This window comes from Schistocerca nitens, chromosome 5 (genome assembly GCF_023898315.1).
Source record: "Schistocerca nitens isolate TAMUIC-IGC-003100 chromosome 5, iqSchNite1.1, whole genome shotgun sequence".
Lineage (NCBI taxonomy): Eukaryota > Metazoa > Arthropoda > Insecta > Orthoptera > Acrididae > Schistocerca > Schistocerca nitens.
Window position 1 is genome coordinate 231,284,340 of NC_064618.1, and position 19,875 is coordinate 231,304,214.

General features: G+C 42.5%; 1 protein-coding gene across 1 annotated transcript in view; it reads right to left on the reverse strand.

Moving 5' to 3' along the window:
* The window catches only part of LOC126259445 (trypsin-1-like), a 118,583-nt gene that overhangs the window by 3,613 nt on the left and 95,095 nt on the right, over positions 1-19,875 (reverse strand). The window contains exons 5-6 of the mRNA XM_049956262.1: positions 11,056-11,255; positions 4,256-4,313 (exon numbers count right to left, since the gene is read on the reverse strand). Of these exons, the coding sequence (XP_049812219.1) occupies positions 4,256-4,313; positions 11,056-11,255 (258 nt within the window). The remainder of the gene's footprint in view (positions 1-4,255; positions 4,314-11,055; positions 11,256-19,875) is intronic.

Below are 19,875 nucleotides of genomic sequence, written 5' to 3' on the forward strand. Positions count from 1 at the left end.
AAACTGATAGTTCGGTAATTTTCACATCTGTCTACACCAGCTTTTTTTGGGATTGGAATGATTACATTCTTCTTGAAGTCTGAGGGAATTTAGCCTGTCTCATACATCTTGCTCACCAGATGGTAGAGTATTGTTAGGTCTGTCTCTCTCAAAGCTGTCAGTAGTTCTATTGGAATGTTGTTTACTCCCGGGGCCTTGTTTCGACTTAGGTCTTTCAGTGCTCTGTCAAACTCTTCACGCAGTATAGTATCTCCCATTTCATCTTCATCTACCTCTTCTTCCATTTCCATAATATTGTCCTCAAGAACATCGCTCCTCTCGTTGTGATGATTGATTACGCCATGTCTAGTGAATGTTGCCTTATCAGTGAACAACACGTAACTTGGGAAATACACAACTCGGCCAGTTTGTTGCAAAAACCGCTGTGCGAAACGCACACGTGTAGAATGGTCATCACGATGTAAAAACTATACCCTTTGGAGATGAAAGGCTTGTAAGGATTCGGCGACGAAAACGCTCTGCACACTGCAGCGAGACATTTAAAATCCGAGATAATGGCACGTATGTTGGTGTTTGGATTGGGCACCACGGCATCCAACACACTTTCTTCCTTAACGACCGAACGCGCCGATCGCGGTGTGCTCTCACTATCCCTGCCACTTCCTAATGACCTATAATCACACAAATTTCGATGCAGACTGGCAAACAAATCCTGGTGCAGTTGATGTCTGCATGGGAAACGTTGTCGATTAATACGTCAAACGACTTGCCCATTGAACTCAGCTATTGCATACAAAAGTGCGTATATGCAAGCTCATCGTCTGTGTACCGAAATCCTCACGTTCCCGTCCTGTAGTCTCGTGTACAGCACCCCCTAGCGGCGTACGACGACGTTTGCAGCCATAGGTCGCTATACAGTTCTCATACCTTATGTTGTGACCTGCCTCACATATAAGGTGACTATCCGTCCCGTTTTTTTCGGGACAGTCCCGATTTTTGTGTGTCTGTCCCGAATTTTTTCAAAGGTAATTCGGGACACCTGTTTGTCCCGAAATTAACAATCATGACCCAATTTGTTCCGAATTAGACATTCATTTCACCCCTATCGGTCGTCAGATATTTTGATTACAAAACTGGTGTAAAAGTAATATTATTACAATTAAAATCGTTGCCTAGGGAAACATCTACTATTGTGAGTGGCTTTTTAACAGACTGCCTCAGAAAAAAACAGCCTAGAAGAAAAAGTTGTAGGACTGTGTGCTGATAACACTAATTGCAATTTTGGAGGCGCTGAAAGGAAAGGTCAGAATAAGGTTTTTACTAAACTACAAGTGGAACTCGGTCATAGACTGACAGGGGTTGGTTGTGCTGCTCATATACTGCATAATACTGTTCGAGCAGCTACTGATATTTTGCCTGTAGATACAGAAATGGTAGTTTCCAAAATATTTATGTATTTCAAATCATACACTGTGAGACTTGAAATTCTGAAGTACTTTTGCAGCTTTGTTGAAACAGATTTTGCAATGATTTTGGGTTATGCTCAAACAAGATGGTTAGCACTGTTGCCTGCTGTTGAGCGAGTCATAAAAATGTTTAAACCACTAAAATCATACTTCCAATCTCAAAATAAGTGTCCATTGTTACATCCAAACTTCTTTCAAAACCCTTTGTCTGAAATATGGCTATATTTTGTTCACAGTCAGGCTTCATCATTTCATGAAGCAGTTAAAAAAGTTGAAGGACAGGCAGTCACTATATTTGAAGTGGCTGATTGTATTAGTAATTTGAAAACTACATTGCCGTCTAAAATTGAAGACCAGTTCCTTCCCTCAAGAGTTAAAGCAATTCTTGAAACTCTTGAAACAGAGGTAGGTCTGCTTCCAGGAGAGGTAAAGAGTTTTCATGGTGCTGTATTATTTTTCTATGAAACTGCTCTATCCTACTTAAAAAAGTGGCTGAAAAAAGTTTCCAGAACTTAGACTGCTACAACTGGGTTACCTTGAATCAAATACCTGTATGGGATGACATTGAAAAAACTTCTTCTCTAGTTAGCGAAACTGTGCCATATGTTCAGTTTGCAGAAAATGTAATGTATGATGAGTATGTCAGTGTCAAACAGTTTGTAACCACTGAGAAAATAATTGAATGGACTGCTAACAACACTGTTCCATGTCAAAGATGGGTTGAGATGATTTCTCATTTCAGCCAAAATCATGTGCCATTCTGAAATGTACTCAAGCTAGTGGAGTTTCTTTTCTGCCTTCCTGGCACTAATGCTGCTACTGAAAGGGTATCTTCCCACATGAACAATATATGGACAAGTGACAAAACACAGTTGGCTGAAGAAATCATGAAAGCAATGTTAGGAAGTAGAATAAATTATGATGAAACTGGTGTCGAGTTTTTTCATATGTTGTTGAAAAATACAGACTTGATAAAGAAAATTCACAGCACTGATAAATACAGTGGCCTGGTCACACTCATTCATCTTAGAAGTTATTAATAAAATGTAAATGTGCTTTTCTTTGTAACAAATTTAATTGATATTTTGTATTTATTACATTTAATTGAAACCTTCTCATATAATAAATAAATAAATAAAAATAGCCTATTTTGCAAAATTTTTAATGTGTCCCGGATTTGGGCCTAGGAAATATGTTAATGTCCCGAATTTGAGTGTAGAAAATATGGTCACCTTATCACATAGCGGTCTGTCGCAGCATTTGTGGGACACCCTGTGTATCGCCTTTTTCGAACGTAATTACGTAATAAGTCTTAGAGCAGATGCGTTCCGTTTTATGTTAAGCATATGCAGTGGTCACTTTAACAATGCGGTTTTTCTTACAAATCTCTTTGGTGAGATCGTAAACTATTCTCATGTTTTAAATTACTATTATCAAACAGTTTTCATGAAACTAACTGTAGCAAAACGTGTCATTAGGCGTAATTTGTTTTCTTTCCGAATATATTAAAAAAATAGTCCCCGAAACACAACTTACCAACCCAGTTCGATAAATAAGATGTTCTACCAAACGTATTTTCACAGTTTCCATGATAACCGAAGCCAAGAACGATCTCGTTATGGAAGAGTAAGCCGTAGAATGCCCTACGAAGATACAACGCCAGCTATAGCTGAATTCTTGGGCTGCGAAAGGCGAGTGTGGTGATCATGTTCCAAGCACCTTTCATACACTCTGCCTGTGGCATACCAGTGTAGGCTTTGCCCCCTTGCCAAGGTTTTCAGTAGACTCTAGCTTTCCGCAAATCCGGATAATCCTTTATGAGAGTCTTTTATAAAAATGTTTACTAGCAGAGGCCAGAGGGGACTCCTAATGACAACACTGTCAATTTGTTCAAAATGTTCATCAGTATAGAAGATTCAGTGACATGAATTGGTAGCAGTACAAATGTATTTACAGGTGGAAACATCAGTGACACGAAAGTTTGGATCAGGGATGCTGACAGCATATTGGTCAATGCAGCTGTTCGCAATAAGCAGGGAATCAGGGCCCCAGCCGTTGTCTAACACAAATGCTCTATAGTCACTACAAGTTTCTTTCAGTACGAGCATGAGTGATTCAGAATATTGAAAAGGGAATTCATACAAAATTGAAGATGCTGTAGTACACCAACCTCGGTAGACTCTCATCATCTGTAATGACTACTAGCTGTTCGGTATGAAGTGTGCCGTGTTCCTTTGTTATGGTTCACTTGAATCCACTTGCCACAGAGATAGGAAAAGAGTCTTCCTGCAGGAAGAAACAATATCTGTTTGGCTATAACCGATGTTGGTGCCGGATCCCAGACTGACTGCTTGGCTGATGGAAGGAACGATAGCTTGAGACAGAGGTTGCTACAGCGAAATTGATAGCACACAATGAGAGATAAATAAATAAAATTAACACAAAGTGCAACAATGGAACGTGTCTTCCTAAAACAAGTCTCGCAAATGTCTTGTTATAGAATCATATTCTCAGTAATTTTACGTTCTCCTCTGCAAACACCCTCTCTCGCCAAATTTCGCGAGGTTAAGTATCTGTACTCGTAAAGAAAATGTAATTGCTGTTTAACTTGAGTTCTGTTCATTTGTATAAACCCTGCAACGCATCAAGTAACACTGTGATGCTTCTACTTGGGTTACCAAGCTTTTCAATACTAACATACATTTCGCACCCGCTAAGGAACTGCAGTTGTCTTGCCTCTATCAGCTACGGTAGATATTTACCCTCTCAAAATATGCTTTGTCACTTACCAACTATTTCATGACGATCGTCAGTTCTGGTCACTAGCAGCGGACCTCCACTGTCCCCCTGTCAACAGAAATAAACATGTTTAGTGCACACTTCACAGTTATTTTAGCATACGTTGCAATTGGAGAACAATGTAAAATGTAATCTCTTATCAAAGAATAAGACACCAGTCCACTCACAACTGTATATGAGACCTGAGTTTGAGAATTCAGTAAGGTGTGAATCCCCTCGAGCTACAATTATGTCATGCGTGGTTTGAAAAGGTCTCTGAATATGTTCTTTGCAATACATTTCCACGAAGTTTCTGTACGAGTTCACTAACACGTTTTTGGAGAACCGTGCCAAACAACATGCCAACCACTAGGGTTTCACGCATGTACAGTCGTGGACAAAACGAGCGAGACCTCTTGCCTTTTCGTTATGTTGATCCGCACAGCTATGAAGTCTACTACACAGCATAGCAGGCAAGGCGACGAAGTGCTACCAACATACTATGCACAGGCGTGAAATTGAGAAACTATCCGAACTTTGTCAGACTGTTTTTAATCATGTCTAAGACTATATTAATGCTGATTAGTGTGTTAACACAACACGTAAGTATAAGATATAAATGAAAGAAGAAACTCTAATTAGTATGAACTGTACTAATAAAAATAAATTCAGCTTATCTAGATAACATAACTGTTTTAGTAAGACAAATTACCCCAGATCGTTACGAATTAGCAAAATATTATGTACATTAATCCAGTATGACTGGTCTGAACATTGATACAGACCGTTTCGCGGTCGAATGTGCATAATATTTTGCAAAATCGTATCGATCTGGGGTAGTTTCTCTTACTAAAACAATTGTGTTATCTCGATAAGCTGAATTTATTTTTATTAGTACAGTTCATACTAATTAGCGTTTCTTCTTTCATTTATATCTTATAATTACGTGTTGTATTTAACACACTAATCAGCATTAATATAGTCTTAGACATGATTGAAAACAGTCTGACAAAGTTCGGATAGTTTTTCAATTTCACACCAGTGCATAGTATGTTGGTAGCACTTCGTCGCCTTGCCTGTTATGCTGTGTAGCAGACTCTAAAGCTGTACAGATCAGCATAACGAAAAAGCGAGGGGTCTCGCTCGTTTTGTCCACGACTGTACTCTCAGCGTCAGAGACAACCCGGGATAACGTGCAGGCCTGTAAGGCAGTTCTTGAAGTTTTCCACATTTTTCTCTATAAGGGACCGCACAATGGCGTGCTGGAGAAAAGCATTAGGAGAAGTATAGCTCCAAAATAATATGACGTACCAGTCGCTATTCAGATAGTCCTCAATACGTATATGTCGAGATGAAGTTCTGTACCATTACAGTACGCCAAACCATCACACTTGTCATTCATCTTTCTTTTTGTCCATTATTGTTTTTCGTTGGCTGGCAGAGGTAAGACACGGCACATTTCAGTCAGAACCATTTTTATTAATATAAATAGTTTAAAACAGTAGAAGAGGTAATGAAATTCCATGGCTTTCAAAATTAATTAACTGTTTAGTGCACACTGATGAAACTTAACTTAAAACTGATGAAGCACTCTGCTGCACTAAAGCTGGAATGATATGCAATGTGAGGGGGCAGTTTGCGAGAGAACAAATTGGGTGGTTCTGGTAGTGTAAGGTGCTCTGTGTGCATGGAGCAGCACAGCTTGCATTTGGGAATGGATGTGGTATGTGGGGCGGGGTGGGGGGATATTGGTTGGGAAACATGGGATCTGGGATAGGTATAACTACGATGGACGACAGGTTTGGATATGAGGAGATGAGGGCAGGAACAGAAGAGGGAGCACATTTGGGGCTTAGATCTGGTCATTAGGGTAAATACCAGGACAGATTTCATTGTCAGGGTGTGTCTGTTAAAATTGCATTGGGAGAGGGTTCAAATGGTTCAAATGACTCTGAGCACTATAGGACTTAACATCTATGGTCATCAGTCCCCTAGAACTTAGAACTACTTAAACCTAACTAACCAAAGGACATCACACACATCCATGCCCGAGGCAGGATTCGAACCTGCGACCGTAGCAGTCGCGCGGCTCCGCACTGGGCGCCTAGAAACGCTAGACCACCGCGACCGGCAGGGAGAGGGTAAGGAAATATGTAGATGTAGGTTTGGTGGCATGTACTACTATAGGCGTGACTGTATTCGAATATTCGAAATTAAAAGGGAAGAAATGGGGTTTTGGAGTGGAGTATGCGGGATGCACAGCATAAAACAGGTGTTGAGTGTGTGTGTGAAGGGGAAGAGGAAAGTGATGAGTTGGTAAAAGATTCGTACAGATATGAGTACTGTGTGCGGAAAACAAGCGGGGTGCTTGGCGCTCAAGGATTTGAAGACAGAAGTCTGGTGAAGACGATATACAGACTACAGAAGCATACCACAGAATGGGACAGATCAAGGATTTGTAAGAATGGGGGATGGGGGAGGGATGCAGTCTTAATCTTCGGAATTTTGATCAGTTGTGCCTTTTCGTTGGATAGTTAGTAGGTGGGGTTTCCATGTTAATTTACTGTCGTGGATTAGACAGAGTACTTCACTATGTGCGGCGGTCATATTTGATAAGGAAGGTGTCATGGAGACAAAAACTGCATTTGGTTTACCTGTAATTATTACCAGGGTTTTGGTCAGGTTTATGTTAAGCAGCAACTGGAGAGAGGAGAGATGAGTGAGGTGGAGCTGAAGGGATCCTTAGAATTGCCGGCGGAGAGGATAGACTTCTAGGAAAGCGCTGTTTCGGCATACTAGAGGATTCAGACAGGAGGAAACGGCTTGAGCACGTGAATAATGTAAATGACATAGAAATGGAAAAAGATTCAGTTCAGTGCGCCGCTCACGAACGTAGGCTTCAGCCAGCACGGTTGCACCTGACAAACGCGGAATAACTGTAGAAAAAGTTCAAACGGAACTTGTCCAAACATAATACTTTCAGACATCAATCTTTCTACCCAGTCCATCTCCCCCCCTCCCCCCCCCCCTCTCTCTGTCTCTCTCTTACGGTAACGTTGCAATAATTGATATCGGTGAAGTATAGGAACTAGCGTTTCTTTCAACGTTTTCACTCCGCTTAACGGTTCTTTATTAAATGAACGTTGCACAACACTGACTTTTGCACTCACTGAAGGGACAGCTGATTCTATATGTGCGACATTTCTCTGCAGTCTCAATCGGTTGTTGGTTTACACTGCTGCACTTATAGCCAGAGTTTGGATTTATTCGACAATTCAGAGTGTTGAAATTTTCACATACCTAAGTGCACAAATGAGTAATGTGTTACTGTGAAAGATTCTTAACCACTGGGAGGATCTTCCGTATAAGATAAAAGGAGCGTACGTAAGGTAAGCAGTGCGACATGTTTCCCCAAACTCTTCTTAGCATGTTCGTGTCTCCTGTCTTTGAGGGAAAGAATAATAATATTGTACTTTATATATCCATGTTAAAAATAAAGAAAGTATTATAAATTTATCTTGATGGTGGACAACGTGTAGGGGCCTTGAGGAGGTCAGTTGGATGTTCAGTAGAGCGTCGAAGCAAAGGAAATCACAGAACTTTATTAACTGAAAATTTAGTGATCGTCATTGTCATTAAATTTTGACAAAATTTATTAACATTGTAAAATATATTACTTATCATAGAGACATACGCTGTTTGAGAACAGTCTATCCAAACAGTTTATTTCTAGAAGAACAGAGTGTTCAGTTTTTGGGACTACAGATTGACCACAACCTTAACTGGAAAAAATACACCTGCAAATAAAGCGTTGTAGTTGTGCTACATCTGCATATTTCCCTCCAGTAACGAGTTACGTAATCATATTGGGATAACGCGTTCAGAGTGCAGAATAGCGTTGTACGATACATAACAGCAATGTACAACAGATACCATCAGAAAACAGGATATTATGACAACTTTTCTCTCTGTGTCATGGGTGCAAAATATTAACATTAATTATGTACGATAGGTCTAAAGGAATGTTAGAAGCACCTGTGCAGAAAAATCGCTTTGGGTTCAAGACACACGTAGGAACATATAAAACAATACTTACTCTACAATGTATTTTAGAAGATTTTTGAATAAACAAAACCACATTTATCACATTTATTGATTCAGGAAAAGCTTTTGACAATGTTGATTGAAATGCATTCTTTAAATTTCTAAAATTACCAGGGATACGATAATGGGCGCGAAAAGCTACAAGCAACCTATATATAAACCAGTCTGGTGCCGTAAGAGTCGGACACTAAAGGGCGGCAATAAATAAGAAGGGAGTTAAGCATGATTGTAACCTATCACAAATGTTATTCACTGTGTACATAGATCAAGCAGCAACTAACAGAAACAAAGGGGAAAATTAAGGTTCATGGAGAATAAAAACAATTTCTCGGTGGCATTGTGAAATTGGAGAGAAATTCCACCTTATGCAAAACTCTTTTTAATTAGATTTGTTTCATTGAAACCTATTTCAGCTCTTTCCGTTGCTTCTTAATATTTTTGAAATATTAATTAGATTAGGAAGTTAATTAGATTAGGAAACGAGACATTAAAAGTAGTAAATGAATTTTGCTATTTGGGCAGCAAAAGAACTGATATTGAAGAGAATGAATATAAGCTATTTGAGAAAAGGTGAACTTCTTAGTCGCTTATAAAGAACCTTGATTGTGGATTACCAGTTTACGGTGATCTCCAGATAACGATAAAAGTTTATTACATGTCTCCTATACTAGTTGTAATAACCTTTTATCGAGATCTAAAGATGGTAACCATGCTTATCGAAACCAGCAATCGGCAGTAAATGTTGTTTACAACAGATCTTGGCTAAGAAATTCACCTTCTCTCAAATAATTATTACAGATCGCACCTTAACACTCAAGGTGGGTTAACTAATAAACTCCAGAATGTTGACAGCGTGAAAAGCGATTCTGAAAAAAGATAAATTTGTTAACATCAAATTTAAATACAATGTTATTTGTAGGTTTCCCCAGGGATTCAGAAGACGACTGCCAGAAAATAAAACATACAGAAAATGAACACATACCAGTCGAGTGAGCATCTCTCGAAGTTTTCAACTCAGATTACTCAATCTGGCTTGAAAAATGGCTGAAGACTGGCTGAACCTTGAGCAAAGAGAGCTCATTCTGAATTACAACTTGAAGACTGAGAACGTAAGTGAAGTGCAAAGTCAGTTCAGAATGATGTTTCAACGAGATGCACCAACACGACTGACAATTACTCGTCTGCATCACAAGTTTGGCGACGGAAGAACTGTCCAGGATACCAACAACAACAATTCAGGAAGGCTACGATCATCCACAAGAGAAAGAGAAGTCATCGAAAAGTTCCAGCAATCTCCTAGAAGGTCTGCGCAGCAAGTAGCTTGTGAACCGAAGATCCAAAACAAGCGTGTTCAATGGAAAAGTTTTATTCCTAGATTACTCCACGCTGTGACTGAGGATGATAATTGAAATATAAGCGTCTACTTTGACAAATATCTACCAGACAGATAGATAGAACGACGGTGCTGTTCCGAGTACCCTCTGCACTCACCAGATTTGCCCCCCACTGGTTTTTTTTTTTTTTTTTTTCCTCTAGGGGCACGTGAAGTACAATGTTGGATTCATTTGGTCAGTGTTATCAGCTATGTTTGGGCCACAGTGGCCAACAATTTGAACATATTCGATAAATGGATGGCTTCTACATTTGTTCGCAATATTCTAGATGTTGAAACTTCCCCGTATCTTATTAAATATTAGTGTTACAATCATAAAAAGAGTGTACACTTTTTGGGACACGCTGTGTTACATAGAAGGGAAATATGGATGATAAACAGTAGAGGCAAGAGGTCAGAACAGAAGCTTATGAAGTGTGATACTATACAGCAGTGCTGAAAATTAGATGGGTAGATCAGATAACTAAAGAATAGGTACTGTTGAGCATCGGGGAGAAACGAAATTTTGGCAGAACTTTTCCTTAAAGTTGATACACCACATCCTAAGTCATCAATGATGAGTTAATTTGGGAACTGCGGTAAGTATGAAGGACAAAATTTGTAGAGGCAGAAAAGAGCTTGACCACAGATGTAGGTTGCAGTACTTATGCAGAGACAGAGAGATTTGGTGAGTTGCTCGGAACATGCCCTTCAGAGCGAAGACCACGATAAGAACGATCTTTCTTTCTTTCTTTCTTTTACTTGTGCCTTTTTTCCCGCAATGATGCAGGGTCGGAATGGGTAATCGGAATTGGCAAGGTTAATTTAAGGGTGGCCGGATGCCCTTCCTGTCGCCACTGCGTACCCCCCCCCCCCCCCCCGGGACAGAATTAGTGTACCCCAACTGTCTGTGTCCAGTGTAATCCATGGAAGAGTGCAAATGTGTTCAGATGTCTGCGAGCCGTGTAACTGAGGCGGAACATGGGGACCAGCCCGGTATTCACCTAGTGGGACGTGGAAAACCGCCTAAAAACCACATCCAGGTTGGCTGGCGCACCGGCCACAGTCGTTAAGCCGCCGGGCGGATTCGATCCGGGGCCGGCGCATATACCCGAGTCCAGGAAGCAGCGCATTAGTGCTCTCGGCTAACCTGGCGGGTCACCACGATAAGAACGATGCGGTGTAGTAAAAGTGTTGTGGGTAGTATACGTGGCAGGAGACTTGTGGTGGTGGTAGTACTGTGGGTATTGTACCTGGCAGGAGACTTGTGGCAGAAGTGTTGTGGATAGTGTGTCTGGCAGGAGACTTGTGTCAGAAGTGTTGTGGGTAGTTTACCTGGCAGGAGTCCGTGGAGCCCTGGCCGGCACAGAGCATGTTGTCGGTGATCCTGCCGGCCGGGTAGCGCGAGGCGCGGCACTGCTGCAGACTCAGGATGGGCACCTGCGCCTCCTGCACCACCGACGACAGCGCGCCGCCCTCTACGGTGCGCCCCCAGCCCACCACCGTCCCCGTCCGGCCCGCCGGGTCGCCGCCGCCTGTAGACACGTGTCAGTGGCTGCACGAGATGTGTTTCGCACCGGGAACATGTGTTTCTCACCTTTCTCGTCGCGTATACAGGGCATAAGCTATAGGAAAAGCGGGTAATATACAAAATGTAGACGAACTCAGAGGGAACAATAAGACAGGGAGACTGAAGCCCGCTCCACACGCAACGATCTGTCTGCGCCGACATCGGCGCAGATGTTTGTACATGCAAAAGATCGCTGCGAATGTGGTGTGTTCACACGACACAAACCCAAATCTACTACTCGCCTGCCATCTGTCGGTGTAGAAAAGAAATATCAGTGGCAAGCGACTATGCTCCCCGTAAACGTCAAAAATTTAATTCAGTTATTTTTAAATATAGAAATGGAGGAAGTACTGTTGTGGTCTGTGTTCGCAAGTTGTGTTGCAAAAAACATTCATACCAACCGCAGGAAACAGAGAAAGCGGTCAAAATGGTGTAGACAGTGGCTGCTAAAGCGAAAGCAGTTTTCTCACGTAAATTTACTGCGAGAGTTGCAGGGCGAACCTGTTTTATTTTACATTACCTCGTGTTCCATTTCCTCGCACATTGACTCTCCAATTTCATCTTCAATTGTACTCCTGCTTGGTCTTGGCGTTTCTTGATCGCTAAGAAAGCCAAGCAGATCAAAATACCATAACGTTGGCTGCTATACACCAGATCTTCTAGATTTCTGAACTTTGGATAACTCTTTTCGGTAAACAGTTCGCTGACAGACTCATTTTACTTGACTTGCCTTCGTGAACTCACCCTTCAGGACAGCGTAAATAGCTTCACACGTGTTGGGTATTATTTCACTCAACGCTTGTTTCGATATTGCAGTTGAAAATTCCAAATCCTTGTAGCTCCTTCCTGTAGCTAGGAATATTAATGTTACCGCCAGCCGTTCATGAGGAGAAATTGCCCTTCTCATACAGGTATTTTTTCTCATAATACAAGGGGTTACAAGCTTTAAGAGATAATTATAAGTTTCGACATCCATCCGCAAATAATTTCGCCAGTTCGCAACGAAATTATTTTTTTATTACCGTTTCTCTGTTTGCCGAGGGGTCAACTGCCCGCAATTTTTCAATTAGAGCATTGTATGCTGCTGTCTTTTTGTCTCGGTCACTATATTATTTACTTTCAATCTTCCACAAACATGGGTGGTTTCTATATACTTCAATGAATTCACTTACAAACTCTCGAGAACACTGACGAGTATCAGCCAAATTTAATGTCCTGTGCGCACAAATACATTTTAAGTAAAATAACCGTCACGATCTACACTACTTTTTCTCAAATTTTATATAGCATACAAGATCTCTTTTTCCCAAAAATGTTACTAAAAATATTCAATCTAGATCACTTTTCAGATGCTGAATCACTGTGAACGTGTGCTAGGTGTATCATTATGACCCTAAGACAAAGAAGCAAAACAGTCAGTGGTAACATGTGGATTCATGACCAACCATTCACCACCCAACCATCATCGGGCAGGTTGATACTGAGTTGTTTGTGGGACTGCCGTGGTTGATGCCAACAGATTATGCCCATAAGGGGTACAATACCTCAGGAGCATAGTACTGAAATATCCAATGAGGCCATCAAGGTGATACAATGTGGACAGCTATCCAAAGGAGGTATTTTCGCCTCATGACAGTGCCCCAGCTCATTCTGCACAAGGCACAGTTACTCACACTGTTTCTACGGACTGTCATGCTTTGGCTGACACCCTGTTTCTCCTGACATGCGACCCAGTAACTACCTGTCCATTCTTCGTGTTATGTGGCAACTTTTCCCAAAAATTGTCTCGAAACATATTTCATGATATTATACAGGGTGAATTCGTCCGCCGTGTACAAACTCTTGGGGTTGATCGATGAGAGGATACGGAACAAAATGTTCAAATGTGTGTGAAATCTTACGGGACTTAACTGCTAAGGTCATCAGCCCCTAAGGTTACACACTACTTAACCTAAATTATCCTAAGGACAAACACACACACCCATGCCCGAGGGAGGACTCGAACCTCCGCCTGGGATACGGAACAAAAAAGGTCTAAGAACGTATGTCTGGAATTGCATGGTTTCCATGCTAGAGACCATTTATTCAGTTATACTTTGCTACAGAGACTGCGGTATAATACGGGCAGTACCACGCAGCCAGTTACAGTATGTGTGGTTTCCTTCTAGAGAGTGGTACTGTTCCTCACCCTCTCCTGTCATAGTAATTGGTGATGTTTGTCCGATTCACTTCTCTTGCTGCTTCAACTTGTATTGGATGTGCTAGAACGTTGTACACAGTGGTTCCGTATTCGAATCGAGAGCTTGCCGACATGATGTTTACGCATGGAAAGGCTAGTGGCGAGGGGTGGTGGGCGGTAAGGTTGTGTCAGGAGATCTATCCCCGTCGACAACAACCACCGCATTCAATGTTCGCAGTATGGTTTCGCCTTTTATCTGGGACAGGTTCGTTTAAAGAAGCAGAAAATCTTGAAGAACATACCCGAAATGTTCGGACATCAGACTTGGAGGAAAATGTGATTAACACTTTGAAAGGTGACCGCTGTGTCAGTACCAGGCAGTTGGCTCAGCAGAACAGGCTAAGCCAGACGACATGTGGAACATTCTCCATGACAATCGTTACCATCCTTATCACTTACAGCGTGTGCAGGGGTTACTAGCGACAGACTTTCCACATCGGGAGCGTTTTGTCACTGGCTTCTTCACCAGGCAACCACGATTCCGGGATTTGTTCAAAAATGGTTCAAGTGGCTCTGAGCACTATGGGACTCAACTGCTGTGGTCATAAGTCCCCTAGAACTTAGAACTACTTAAACCTAACTAACCTAAGGACATCACACACATCCATGCCCGAGGCAGGATTCGAACCTGCGACCGTAGCGGTCGTGCGGTTCCAGACTGAAGCGCCTTTAACCGCGCGGCCTATCCGGCCGGCTTCCGGGATTTGTGTCGTCCATCCTATTCACAGATGGGGCCACCATTACGTGGAGTGGTATCTTCAACTTTCATAAGTTATCTGTGGGATAGTATGCAGAACCCACACGGTATGGTGACAGCAAATCATCAGCTTCGGTGCAGCTGGAATATGTGGGCCGGGATAATTGGCGACAGTATTTTGGGACCAGTCTTCTTTCCAAGCCGTCTAACAGACCGGAAGTATCAGCGTTTCTTGCGGGTTACTGTCTCCCCTGCTGGAAGAAGTGCCATTGATGATTCGAAGGTTTATATGACTGCTACATGATGGTGCTGCAGCCCATTTCGCCACGTCCGGACGCCTCTCAATCATGTCTTCCCTGACCGATTTATCGCACGAGAGGGTCCATTTGCATGACCTGCTCGTTCACAGAATCTCAATTCGTGTGATTTCTGATTATGGGGCCATCTCAAAAGTATCGTGTATGCAGAGCCCATTTCAGATGTGGAGACGAGCAGCGTATTCATGCCTGGCTATGGCGCGTACAAGCATGCGATGAGGCGCATGGAAAACATTATCAGCACATACTGTAACTGTGGCTGCGTGATAAGCGCCTATTAGACCGCAGTGTCTGTAACAATGTATGATTGAATAAATAGTCTCTAGCATGGAAAACACGCATTTCCGGACATACGTTCGTTGGACCTTTTTTTTTGTTCCGTATCCTCTCATTGATCAGTCCATAGAGTTTGTACACGGTGGAAAAAATCACCTGAATCTAGTCGACCCTTCATGCTGCATCGTAACTGCAGACAGTATTCAGCGCCACCAGTGATTGCCCAGCTGATTGCTTCTTCTCTACCTTTCTGTTATTATGGCGAGGATCTTGTTATTTTTTTGTAGAGTTGAAAGCTTCCATGTTGGCTGGGCCGACATAGAAGTTTACGTAAAAGGACCAGGAGAAGCCATAACCGTATTCAGGGCTGAGTCTAGCTTCGGCACATGTTGTCGAAAGCGGAATTCGCCTTGCCTACTCCCGCACTCCGTGTGGTAAAGAGGACAGCTGTCTGCCAAAAAATAGTATTGTTCAGGACACAGGGAAGAATACTTTTAGAAAAAATTAAAATCTGAGCCAGGTGCAGCCTTCCAGAGATGGAACAGCGTGAGAACCGCCGTTTGCCTCAGCAGGCGTGCCACGGAAGAACCTTGGTTTCAAAGTTTTGTGACATGGTTTCTTATTGGTGCATAGTGTTTATTTCTGTAGCGTGCACGCTTTCTCAAGTGTGTCTAGGTGAAAGCCTTTCTGTTATCAGCTTTAGAATGGTATCAAGGAGTGGGGAATATTTTCTGGCTTCCTCCTCACGCCAGTGCCACTGGTTACTTACAGCAAAATCCGCAGGAGTAGGAGTTTCTTCTGCCTCTTTACAAAATTATTACTGAAGAAATTCCTTGATGCTATTGGCCGGCGAGGTTACTGCTCTGGGAGAAACAGCTAAATTTCAAAGCGTTAAGATAGAGAATCACTTGCTGCTGGGGAACTGAAGGGGAAAGACTTGCTGATGGGAGACTGATGAATCTTGCAGCCGTATAGAAGGATGTCTCTTTTAGTACTCAGTACAGAGGCTGAGCTGGACTCGGAATCTCTAGCCATCGCTGCTGCTGACTTCCACATTCATGCTGTATGTGTGTCAAATGTTTTTTATTCCAGTCTTTGATCACAATATAGAGTCCTTCGACGATGACCGGTTTCAGTCTGTAATTACCATCTTCAGATCTACAATATAAAAATATACAACTGCTGGGCAGTCTATCTATCAAAACAACCCAGTATTTTATATCACAATATACTCTCATACAAACTGGGAATGTACAGATAAAATAAAGTAAAGCGTACCTGTTCTACACCATGTCCTAATGTGATAAAGCTGCAATGGCGTAGTAAAAACATACACTCCTGGAAATGGAAAAAAGAACACATTGACACCGGTGTGTCAGACCCACCATACTTGCTCCGGACACTGCGAGAGGGCTGTACAAGCAATGATCACACGCACGGCACAGCGGACACACCAGGAACCGCGGTGTTGGCCGTCGAATGGCGCTAGCTGCGCAGCATTTGTGCACCGCCGCCGTCAGTGTCAGCCAGTTTGCCGTGGCATACGGAGCTCCATCGCAGTCTTTAACACTGATAGCATGCCGCGACAGCGTGGACGTGAACCGTATGTGCAGTTGACGGACTTTGAGCGAGGGCGTATAGTGGGCATGCGGGAGGCCGGGTGGACGTACCGCCGAATTGCTCAACACGTGGGGCGTGAGGTCTCCACAGTACATCGATGTTGTCGCCAGTGGTCGGCGGAAGGTGCACGTGCCCGTCGACCTGGGACCGGACCGCAGCGACGCACGGATGCACGCCAAGACCGTAGGATCCTACGCAGTGCCGTAGGGGACCGCACCGCCACTTCCCAGCAAATTAGGGACACTGTTGCTCCTGGGGTATCGGCGAGGACCATTCGCAACCGTCTCCATGAAGCTGGGCTACGGTCCCGCACACCGTTAGGCCGTCTTCCGCTCACGCCCCAACATCGTGCAGCCCGCCTCCAGTGGTGTCGCGACAGGCGTGAATGGAGGGACGAATGGAGACGTGTCGTCTTCAGCGATGAGAGTCGCTTCAGCCTTGGTGCCAATGATGGTCGTATGCGTGTTTGGCGCTGTGCAGGTGAGCGCCACAATCAGGACTGCATACGACCGAGGCACACAGGGCCAACACCCGGCATCATGGTGTGGGGAGCGATCTCCTACACTGGCCGTACACCACTGGTGATCGTCGAGGGGATACTGAATAGTGCACGGTACATCCAAACCGCCATCGAACCCATTGTTCTACCATTCCTAGACCGGCAAGGGAACTTGCTGTTCCAACACGACAATGCACGTCCGCATGTATCCCGTGCCACCCAACGTGCTCTAGAAGGTGTAAGTCAACTACCCTGGCCAGCAAGATCTCCGGATCTGTCCCCCATTGAGCATGTTTGGGACTGGATGAAGCGTCGTCTCACGCGGTCTGCACGTCCAGCACGAACGCTGGTCCAACTGAGGCGCCAGGTGGAAATGGCATGGCAAGCCGTTCCACAGGACTACATCCAGCATCTCTACGATCGTCTCCATGGGAGAATAGCAGCCTGCATTGCTGCGAAAGGTGGATATACACTGTACTAGTGCCGACATTGTGCATGCTCTGTTTCCTGTGTCTATGTGCCTGTGGTTCTGTCAGTGTGATCATGTGATGTATCTGACCCCAGGAATGTGTCAATAAAGTTTCCCCTTCCTGGGACAATGAATTCACGGTGTTCTTATTTCAATTTCCAGGAGTGTATAAATACACTCAGCAAAGCATCGTCACGCAGAACCGTATGTGTGTGGTAAGAATAGGTCGGCATTGCGGGCGCCTGTTCGGTAGGGACACAAAGATACTTAACCCCCATCAGGAGCTAATTGCACAATTTTAACGTTTTGCACCCAGCTGGTTGCTTCCATCATGCATTTTGAAGATCTTCCTAGCTTTCATACTTATTTTTCCGAGCTATTTCTTTCCGCAAATTATTCTCATAATTGTGCTTTTATCATGCTCACACACCTTTTCCAGGGTTATATTTCACAATTAGTAGCCTTTTTCTGTTTATTAAATGTTCATTTGCTTATCTCAATGGGTAATTCATATGTTGACGCTTTTCCGTATCAAACCTGATATTTACAACGACAACTCTTTTTTGTTATAGATAGATGATACCTCTTCCCATTAATATATCCATGTGTGACGTGGTACCCATACTTTCATGCTTGATTGGGTCATTCAATGAGGTGTTTCTGTTGTGCGACGTTGTCATTTCCACAAAACTCCCGTGTTGTTCTGGGGAGCTTCCCTTCTCTGTAGGTGATCGCCATATGTCGCACTATAGCATCTTACGTGTGCACTTAACTGTTCAACTGACACTCCACACTCATACAAAAAAACACTGTCTGTCAGGCATTTTCAGAATGACGATGTGTTGATTTTCGAGACTGAACGTTGCTGAACATCGAAAATGCAGACTGCTATGTCCGAGATAGCTGCCAGGTCATTCAACATCGGGAAAAAATGTGTGGTATCGAACGGCGAATATATAGTTCACGAATAATGTCATCATCAGTTTTGAGCTTGATTTGTTCCCAAGGATATAATTTAAACTTTATGACTATTCTTATAAGCAGCGTTAGTGCAGTAAACAGGAAACAAGTGCAGTACTAAAAACTACGTACCATTTGAAGTGTAGAAAAAACATAACAAATTTCATCAATATGTATCAGTAATGTTAAGTATGTAACCACTGGGCAGGAAAACTAGTTCGAATAGTTAAACGTATGTGAACAAAATGTAGCTAGGGGAGGCCTCTATAATTTTATTAAAATATATTTCTCAAGACACTTTTCTTATTCTGAGTTACTTTCCAGCTCACCTCAAAAGGAGTCCCAGCACTTAGAATTTCTTACAAGCTGAGAATACACAGACTGGCCCGAGCACAAATGACATTGCTTTTGTACAGTGCATATGACAACAGTCTGGAATATTTGAAATTTAATGCTTATATCTGTGTTTGAAATGATGCTAAAGCTGGTGCATGTAAACATAACATTATTCTCAAATTTCGCATGTTTAGTAAATGAGAGCATTTGCATTAAAGATTATATTAATGGAACCAATGTTTGAATCTGATTGTGAACTCAAATCCGTCCCTGCAAACATAGCATAATTTTCATATTTCATCTTGTGTTCTAATTAAGACCTTTTGTGTTAAAGAAATGATTAAAATTACATAAAAAAATCAGTCAATACCTTCAGATACAGTCAGTATGACTAATGCCACGAGGTTAACAAAATATAGATACAATTTTAGGAACTGCTTTTGACATAAAGTATCGAATCGAATGTGGTATTATAAAGTTCCTGCGCATGACCAGTAGAAACACCTTAGAAACAGGATATTTAGGGTTTTAATATCTCCTCCCGACAGTCACCTGAAATGATCTAGGGACACCACAAAAAGCCTAAATCAAAACTCCCAGCTGTGAACTTTAACGACATTCCTCCAGAACGCGAGTGCACTGTCGTAATTAAATGCAGCGATTGCAAAGCAGGACATCTGTGCGCGATTAGGAAATGTTCTGCAAAAAATGAATACAGTTTGCGTGTTTCGTTTTCGATATGATTTCATGTCAGTGTCACCAGCGTGAAATTTTGTGATGCATTTGGGAACGCAAGGTTCTAGAACTGTTCCACCTTCATTTATCATTGCTTTTGCAGTTGTATATTTTCACTTTTTTATCATGTATCAATTGATTTTTATTTAGTTTACTAACATACGGGGAAAGTACTATACAGTACTGGAGTCTGGAGTATTTCCTAACTACTGGAACACGCTGGTTTCAGGTAAGGCTTTTTAGTCGTGAATATTTCGATATATTGAACAGAATTCTCCATTTCCTCCTAATACTTCAAACTGAGATTACCTGTTGAAAAAGTAATAAAGTAACTACTGATTTGAGAATCGAAGTAGTAAATTAAATAATGAATTTAAATCGTTTTTCTCTGTGGTCTCGTGTCATATTTCTGAAAAATCGTATCGTCTTAATAGAAC